At 39.6% G+C, this 9,989-nt stretch overlaps 1 protein-coding gene across 1 annotated transcript in view; it reads right to left on the bottom strand.

Annotated features, from left to right (window-relative positions):
• Positions 1–650: 650 nt before the first annotated feature.
• unm_sa1261 (un-named sa1261) overlaps positions 651–9,989 on the bottom strand; it is a 21,245-nt gene continuing 11,906 nt past the window's right edge. Inside the window, exons 3-4 of the mRNA XM_082162737.1 lie at positions 5,661–5,863; positions 651–3,959 (exon numbers count right to left, since the gene is read on the bottom strand). Coding sequence (XP_082018863.1) covers positions 3,108–3,959; positions 5,661–5,863 — 1,055 coding nt within the window. The 3' untranslated portion in view covers positions 651–3,107. The remainder of the gene's footprint in view (positions 3,960–5,660; positions 5,864–9,989) is intronic.

The raw sequence follows: 9,989 nt of genomic DNA, 5'->3' as shown, positions 1-9,989 counted from the left end.
GTCACATGTCGCACGGGTATATTTGTGGCAATAGCCGATAATTGCATGGGTCAAAATTATCGATTTTTCTTTTATGCCAAAAATCATGAGGATATTGAGTAAAGATCATGTTCCAAGTAGATATTTTGTAAATTTCCTACTGTAAATATTTAAAACATTTGTTTTTGTGAGTGAATGCAGCACAAACACGAACATAAATGCACAACTTTAAAGGAGATTTTCTCAATGTTTTGATTCTTTTGGACCCTCAAATTCCAGATTTTCAAATAGTTGTAACCAAATATTGTCCTATCCTAACAAACCACACATCAATGGAAAGCTTATTTATTCAGCTTCTGGGTGATGTATAAATCTCAATTTAAAAATATTGACCCATGACTGGTTTTGTGGTCCAGGGTCACATATTTCAGTAGCCCAATGGTGGTTGATTTATTTTGTAATATCACTGCAATGTGAGGGACTACTAGTATGCTTATTTATAATACTCAAGGTCAGGTAAAGGGAGTGAAATATTCTCAGATAATAGAAACAAGAAGATCTGCAGTCCGATTAATATGGTGGGACATGAAAAAAGTATAGGAACACAGAATGATCCATATATGAAAACTAGCCTCTATATGCTTCAGAAAAACAACACAAAAGCCACAGCATTCAGTATTTTAGTGTTTATTTCTACAATGTTTCTCCAGAGCAATGTTGAATCATGCAAATATTTCTGGGTTTGCTTTTTGTCCCTTCAACGAAAGATTTTCACAATGGTCTTGTATTCTTCATACACTTCGAAGGGTTAAAATGTCTTTCAGTGTAGCATTGAGTTTCTTGGTGATTTATTGTCTATGAGAGCAAATCGATGTCCTGCCCCATTCACTGTCGGCCTGCTGTTGTTCTGCACATGAAGTATACAAAAACATTTATTTTATTATTCGCACACTGTCATTTTCGACTCCACTGAAACTTTGACCAAGTTATAGCAAACTTGTGCTAATTGAACGTATTACTACACAATATTTGTCACAATTCTAAAAAGTAGCACAGATACCAACTTTTCTGTTATATCCATGCAAAAGGCCCTTTCAAACATTGTCGTCAACACTTTTATTCTTTTAATTTTAACAACACAAGAGCAAAACAGTTCCAGCACATCACCTTTTGCTACCTTTCTTCGAACAAGAATACAAAATCGAACAAATATAATTAAAAAAAAAATGTTAATTGCGCAAGACTTGTGTGGAACAAGGGTAATACATTCCACTTTATTGTCATTTGAGTCTAAATGCGAAGTATACCAGGTTTAGCAGCTAGTAACATTTTTAATATGTAACTAATGGCTCAAATAAGAGGATCTTATATAGAAATTCAATTGGACCTTCATTCCCTGACACAAAGCAGCAGATTATATTTTTTTTAGACATCACTAACCCATTAGTTATGAAACATAAATATGACACCTTCATTTAACACACCCTTCCTGCACTTACATTAACAAACTGGATGTTAAAGACAACATGAAGTGGGGTTTAAAACACTTTTTAACAATATTTTTACTAATAACCACAATTAACATTTTAATGTAAAACGGGATGTTTAATGAGAGAAAAAAATATATAGGGCGTCAACTGAATTACTGTGATTGTGAAAAGTGTCTCTTAAATACTGTACCAGAATGAAGTCAGGTGTTTTGCAGGGGAAAGAGGGATTGAAAGTAAGAGGGATTTTGTAATGTAATCAAAAAATAAAACCTTTTTAGAGGCAGAAATCTTTGTTTTGAATAATGTGCAAAGTCGGTAAGACCAGTCGTGCACAGTAAGACCAGAAATGTGTGTTTAAATAAGTTAATTTTGATTTCATGTTGACTTTTTGAATATTACACAGTGAATGGTATACCTGAGAAAATCCTTCACTCGGTAAGCAAAGCACACGTATGTCAACAAAGACATCTATGAAAGAGGACATCATCTGGAAAGCATAAGCGTTCTTTTTTTAAGCATCGCATACATCTGATAAACATCTTGAAAAGAGCTAATTCATATATAAAAAATGTCAATCGATCGAACGTCCGACAGGAACTCGTCCAAGACATTGCAAGGGTCACATCTAGAGGAAATCAAAAAGACGTCTCAAGTGAAATACGTGTGCTATCAGGGCCTCCATCCGTGATGCTCAGAGAGAACGCAAAAGAGGAAATGTATGTAATGTGGTATTGTATTGTTCTCACGGATATGTCAACACACAAAGGCTGAATGGTTTTTAAACTGTGCTTCTGGGAGCCGTCATGTCTAAATCGCTCTTGTATTTAGCGGGACAGCCCTGTTTCTCAATGCAAGATTTGTACAACTATTTCATATTAGGTGACGCAGGGCCAAGGACTGCATGCCTAGATAGAGAGGAATTACATGGATTGCATCTATACGTTACTCTGAAGAGAGTTTTTGCATCTACCATTCAAACCTTCCTAACAGTCTTCTGCAATTAAGTGACTTTTTCTTCATAGTTTGGGATTAATAGTGAGCAAACTGAGATTTGACAGTGTTGTTTCTCCAAAATATTATAATTAAACACTGTAACGCTACAGTATTAAATAAATAACAAAAAGGTCAAGACCTAAATGAATAATACAACGCACGTATAAAGTAATCAATAAGTCATATCCACTGACCGACCACAGGGATACACAAGCACGAAACAATACCAACACAGCTCCTACTGTGCTTCTGAAACCACGTTGAGTCTCCACGTGAAATGTTTTAGCTGTTTTTTCCAAAGTTTTTCAAATCTTTCTGATTGCAATAATTTTTTTTTTTTTTACCAAAAAAAGTCTACATATTGCTCCTTATATTTTCATAGAAGAGTTTTTTCAATGTCGTTTTGGTCTAATTATACGTGGAAAACATGGTTGACGCACAATCAGCAGGCTTAGTCGATTGTCTTACACGTTCCCTCAGAGATACTCTTCATCGGGAACAGTTTCACGCTGTCAACTCTCCTTGGGATGCTCTTGGAGCACTTGTACGCACTTTTCCTAATGATGCTTCGCAAGGACTTGAGTCCTTATTGTCATCTAGTGATCCCAAGTATATGTGCAAGGTAGGTTAATTCAAGTGACCTCTCTACACGCATATTTCAATTGGCGTCGTGACCAGGATTCGACCGCTGTTGCCGTTGCTGTCACGGGAGGCGCGCTCGTAGCCGCCATTGGAGGAAGCCGAGCTGTTGGTGGATGTAGAGGAGAAGTGCGCCATCACCGGCTCCATCACGATCCCTTTAGCTACTCCACACACAGGCGACAAGCTCTGCTGCTTCAATCGGTCCACCAACTCATCTTCTTCAGAGGAAGAAGAGCTAAGCTCAGCCTGACGGTTATTCATCACCGCGCCGCCGTTGCAGTTCCCGGCCGAGGCATGCGTCGTGTTCCCGTTCTCCGTGTCGAGCATCCAGCAGAGGCTGAAGTAGCTAAAGACGTCTTTGACGGAGCATCGGTGGTCCTGCTCGATGGACAGCAGACAGCGAAACATGCGGAGCGCGTCGTCAGTGAAACGACGCCACTGCGAAGGCACCGCGCTGGTCCGCCTCCGCCGCTGCTGCCAGCGCACAAACTCCTCGTAGAAGGCGTCGGACGGCAGCGCTTTCTCCCACGGGAAGTTCCCGGTGAGCATGCAGAACAGAAGCACGCCAAAGGCCCACACGTCAGTGCTGTAGTCCACGCACAGGCCCTCCTGTCGACCGGGGTCGCACAGTTCTGGCGCCGTGTACGGGATGGTCCCGCTCACCCGCTTCACCGGAGAGCCGGCGCGCCTCGTCATGCCAAAGTCTGAGAGTTTCACCTTCCGGCAATCCTTGTCAAAGATGAGGACGTTCTCCGGCTTTATGTCACGATGCACCAGCTTCTTGCAGTGCAGGAAATCCAGAGCAATCGCCACCTGGTGCACACACCGCTTGGCAACGTTCTCCGGCAGTCCCACCTACGCACAAGGAGAGAGTACAGAATTAGACGCCATGTGGTTACATAATGGATATTATCATGATTCTCACAGACTGACAAATCTGAAGACTTTTTGTAATGCAGCAACAAGTTTGCAGGGAACACAAAGTCCTCATTTAGCTTGCCAACCACGTTCAATGGGAAGAAGCTGAAGACTGCTCAGAAAGTTGCTAAATCTCGCTAGAGAGCGTCTACATATATAAATGAAGTAAATGTAAAGTTCATGTATAGTTCATATATAAATGAACTAAATTAATAGCTTTTTTACAACAAAAATGAACTATCTCTGAACTTACTTAAGCTGGACTGTGCTTAAGTCTTTCTATTTTCTTCTAGAAACAAACTTTGTTGCATTATTTTCCTGTTATCTCTGTAAAGCTGAAACAATCTGCATAAATAAAGGGGACTTGACTTGAGTACATGATACGCTCATTTACATATTAGTGACACCGTTACATTGTATCTGTCTAGAGTCAGTCCTTTACGTTTCTTTGTTTCACTCCTACTCTCTGTGCTCCACATACTTTATTTTAATACAGCCTAATCCCCTATAAATCTGTTCTCATTTACATATTTCTCTGTTTATATTGTCAGGCAATGGAACGAGAATATGAAATAGTGACTGAAACGAAGCCCATTAAGATTATGTGTGTCACTTCTATGCTGCTGCTCTATTTACATGATTTATATTTATATTAAAATGATTGTTTGTCTTTCCTATTTTTTCTTTGACAGCGCACAGCCTCAACTGAAAGTGCTGCTCGTCTTAGCCATTCTCTGCAGTGGGAAATCACCATGCTCATGGGATAGTACAAGTCTGAGAAACTAAATAGAGGTTTGCCACGTGGCGCTTTACAAAAAAACAAACAAAAAAGTTGTTAAATGTGTCTTAAAAGTCGCTTAATCTAGCGCCAAAGTCGCTAGGTTGTCAACACTGAACAAAGTAAAACGGGGAAGATACAGAGATGTAAAATAGTAATCAAACAAAACGCTAACCCTAATTATTAAACTTCACCATGTAAATCACCCAGACTTGAATGAGACTCAAATCATGAATCACACATAGAAGAGGATCATTACGGAAGGGGAAAAATCCCAAAAATTTGCATTAAAGGAGGCACAAGAGTCATATCTACTGACAAGAATATCACAAAGACTTGAGGATGAGCTGTTTTGGCTTAATGCCAGTAAGCAACCACCCAGAACATCCTCGTCACCACATAGCAATGCACTAACAACCAGTCTAAAAACTGTAGCAACTACCTAGCAACACCCTGGCAATCACCCAAAACAACCAATAACATCGTAATAATGAGATTTACATTGCTTTATATGACTAAATTTTTCTTCAAATGTTTATGAGAATGGTACAACATGGTATGATAATGGTAAAAGTTTATTGGTACAACATAGTTTTCCATTTTTCTTCAAGTGTTTATGAGAATGGTACAACATGGTATGATAATGGTAAAAGTTTATTGGTACAACATAGTTTTCAATTCGTTATACATGTTTATAATGACATTAAATGTAATCTAAATAAAATCTAAATTTAGCATACTGTATGAATAATAATAAACAAATCATTTTAATGCTTTCATTTAGGACTTTTTTAGCACACAGTATGAATATGTCTATTGGAAGAGATTCAAGCGAGGTACAGAAGTTCTCGTTGTCTCACCTGCGGAGGAATGATGTCAAAGAGATCGCCTGCCAGCGCATACTCTTGAGCGAAGATGTAGTATTCGTCAGTCTCGAAGGCGATGCCAAACATGTTGATGATGAAAGGACAGGGTGACAGGTAAAGAGAGATGCTGTACTCGCGAAGGAAACTCTTCAGCTTAGTGGTTTTCTTTCGCAAGAATTTCAGGGCCATTTTCGTGCCTGGAGGGAAGGAACAGAGGTAGAGGTTAACATTGCTTAGCTTTTAAAGCATTGCTGATTATTCCGCCGCTGACACCAAGCTAATGGCCTACTTTGCAAGATCTGAATGTGCTCTTTTTAAATGTCACACAGAGACAATGTCAAGTCGTGCATTAATATGGGAATTAACTTTTCAAGGGAACAGCTTTCTTTGACTATAAATTCTAAAGCAGGTTTGAAAGGATTTGAAAGAATACCTGAAGCAAAAACAGCAAACATGAGTCTATTTTCTGTTGGTTAATTCTGCTCTTTTTTTGCTCATTAAAGCCATGAAAGTAAGAATGCAAACAGTTCTAGCTACACACTTTGATTAATTGCATTGTTCAACTGCAGTAAACACATTGTATTATGTATGGGGCACCAGAAGATTTTCCTTGCAGTAAAAACTGTTTCGGTGCATCAAATGACTTTCACTAGTAAAATGAGGAGGGCGGTCTCAAACGGACCATCACCAATCCACGGCAGGCTCGAATCAGATTGGAAGACATCTGCACTGTTTTTTTATCAGCCCACCGATAAACAAAATCATGTTTAAAATGTAACAGATGCATCTGAGGAAGAACTTTCACACCTGACACGTTTGGAGGGTTTGTTTCAGAACCTGATGTGTTTTCTCCCTAAGTTCGGTTCATTTCGGCATATTTGAAAACAACAATCGCTCTTGGATCTGCACCAAAACAATCGATCCATTGCCTGAATGAGGCGGTCCAACCCAATGGACCAACAAACTAGGCTGTCTCTCAATATGGGGGATGGGTCCGAGCGCCGAACGGGCCACCTGTCTGACCAAGGACCTTAGAATCGTCCTAATCCCCCCCTTACGTACATTGCGTGAAAGGCAGAAGCCTCTCAAAATGAATCATGGGTTAACCTGGAGCAAAGACAAAGTGAAATGCCTAATTGAAATTTGATCAGACAAACATATTTCAGAACAACTGTCCAAGACACATGAAAATACCCAATTTACAAGGTGTTTAGCGAGCGTCTCTAAGAGATGGGCTTTAATCATCTGATTTAGTCCTGACGGATAAACGCTATGAGAAGAATACCAAAGGCCGGAATATAAGCTGGTGCACTTTAACCAATGAGAGGACGGTTTACTCACACATGACTTGTGTTTTGGTCCATTTCTAAATGCTGCCTTGTGTAAGCGAACCAAACCAAGAAAAAAATTGCAACGTTGTAAAAATTTTGATCCCCGTTTAGGAACAGAGCAAGTGATCTACAGGTCTGAAAACGCTCTTAGATATCCACATGCAGAACTGTGTATTCTACTTGGTTTTCTGTCTGTGAAATATTGTGAAATATTTACAAAAACAACACATTTCCATCTATTTCCCCAGACACTTGTGCCATATGCCATATTTTAAATGTGTATCGTTTTCTGCTGTTCAATTTTTGAGGCATATTTACTCCCTAAATGGGACAAACTGTGACTGTCAGTCACATAGTCTCATCAATGTCTTGAACAAAAAAAAAGACAGATTTTGCTTGAGAATCACTATAGAAGTCCTTTGCATAACACTGCAGATGGTTAGCAGCTGCTAGGCACTTAAAAGGAAGGTCAAATGGCAAGAGGAACCCCCGCCCCCAACTTTGTTATTACATAACACAACAGATAGCAGAAGCTGCCTGTGTGTACACGATAAAGGCCTTCACAAAGGACCTTCATTATAAGCACAGCCGACAGCTGCACCTGCTCAGGCAGATGATAGACAATAGGGGCTTTTGCACCAGAGGAACCTGTTCCTAGTTCCTTGAACTTTCTCTTTGGCTTGTTTGCACCGCAGGGACTGGGAACGAACTTAGTTCTAGGAACGCCTTTTGGATGAACTAAATTAACTCCTCCAGAGAAGGGTCTAACACAACACAATAGAAACTACCAATAAAGTAAGTGTACGCTGATTGGTCGAACACATCCCATTCGAAACAGCTCCTAACATTTTTAAAAACCGTGCAAAGTTTAAAGTGTACAAGACATAAACATACAGAAAGCTAATGTTAACGGCATTTACCTGTCACCTTTGTCTGCGGTGTTGTGTTGTTTAGCACTGCAAGTTGTCGTAGGAGATTTCGTCTTTTAGCCCTCTCCGTCGCATAACTTATACGTCTACATTCCACCACGAATCCAACGACACACAACAAAACACAGCTCCAATCACGCCGTCCTCCATTCTCCAGTTGTTGAATGCGGCACTTAAATGACGTCACTGTCGGCTGGCTTACGTTACTTCAGAGTTCCTACTGGCGGTACGAATGCAACCAGGAAAATGGCCTTAGGGGAAATTTAGTTCTCGGTGGCTAGTTCCTTTAACTGTGAAAGCTCCTAATCTGGGACTGCATTAGGTGGAAACTAATTGGGAACTGTCGAATTACAATATTCACAGAAAATGCAAACGCAGTACATCTTTCTGATGTACTGAGATACTACAGTGTAGTCCTCCGTGCAAACAAAGATTTGTAAAGACATGTAATGGTTTGACAAACTCTTTGTTGACATATTTCGTATATATACACCTATGGGCTTGTCCTTTTTTAAAATAGCAAAAAGACTTTTTAAATAATCAGAGCCTGGTAATCCATGATGTTATCTATGCTAGTTGACTGCAGGTGATATTCTGCTGCATTACATTCTGAGTGTCTGAACTTCCTACTTGGAAAAGTGTAATTGAACACCACTTGAAGTCAGACTTTCAACTTGGGAAATTGTGCAGAATTTGTGAAATTGTGCAGAATTTGTGAAATTGTGCAGAATTCACTTTTTAGCCATTGAAATGCATCAGTGAGTTCCTACATTACAAGATAATTAAGCCGTAGGTGTGTAAAACACAGTATGAAACACATGATCCTCTCTGCTGATAACTGTACAACTGCAGAACAAATGTTAGCATTGCACAGCATCGTTTATCCTCTGCAATTTAGTTGCTTGGAGACGTCTGTTGTTCACAAACCGAAACGATAGCACTCTATAACCTTCAGCCAAATAGAACATTTTAGAGGTCAGAAGTCAGAGATGTTATGTACAACCTGTAGGAGTATTGGATGGAGTATTAAAGTGAGAACTTAGAGAGATACAGTACAATACACAACCCTGAGCAGTAGACTTTCATCAATATTTGAATCCATTTTAATGGAAGAGACAAACTATATATATATATATATATATATATGCGTAAAGCAATTCTGGAATACATAACATTAAATTACAGTCTGAGAATTCCCACAAATAACATGAAACTGTCAAGAACAGCGAAGCCCTTAAAGCAAACTACCAAAATAGCAAATACAAATTCAATTCACTCCTCTAGTGATATTCCAGTTGGTAAACACACTTTCTCTGAAGGATGTCCCATGATATAGATGCACTATCTGTCCGGTATTAGAGCAGATATCCTGAGATGTAAATTTTATGACAGCTCACGAGACGAGTTCTGCTGAGGCCAGCGGGATAGTGGATTCCTGGAACTGCCCCCACAATGCATTGCAGCATCAATCCTCTAAGTATGGCCCATACTGCATGTAAATAATAAATAAGGTGAGACTGATGGGGATTTTGGATGCTGACAGATGGTGTGTTTTGCATCTCTTTGAAATCTGGAGAATGCACAAGCCAAACAGGGGGCACTTTATAGGCTGGAGACCATCCATACGCTTCTAAAAAAAGAAAGGTAAACGTGACGTCTTGATCAGAACATGTGGATATCCTGAAAGAACCTGAATCTGTAGCTGGGAGGAGGTGCTTGTTTTTTTAAGCTATGCCTGCATGATGGTCACCATCATACCGTATGTTTTGGTAGTTGGTTGCCAGATTTTGTTGCTGGTGTTCCAACAAGGCCTTGACCAGCAAGACTTCCTTGGTCATATGAAGCACCTCCAGACAAAAAACATGTTGGTTGACTAGCTTCACCATCTCCTTTTCACAAAGAACAGCATGGTCATACTGTAATCGAAAGACTTTTAGTTTACAACTGTAGCCAAAAAAAAAAAAAAAACCTGTGAGCTGCCAAAAAATGCTACATAGAAAACGGCACTTGTATTTGTCCGGTGAATCTATGAACTGTACACAAGACCATTTATTCAGAAGTCA

The sequence above is a fragment of the Leuciscus leuciscus genome (assembly GCF_965113295.1).
Source record: "Leuciscus leuciscus genome assembly, chromosome: 1".
Taxonomy (NCBI): domain Eukaryota; kingdom Metazoa; phylum Chordata; class Actinopteri; order Cypriniformes; family Leuciscidae; genus Leuciscus; species Leuciscus leuciscus.
Note: the sequence above shows the minus strand (reverse complement) of the source record. Positions and strands in the feature narration are given on the sequence as shown.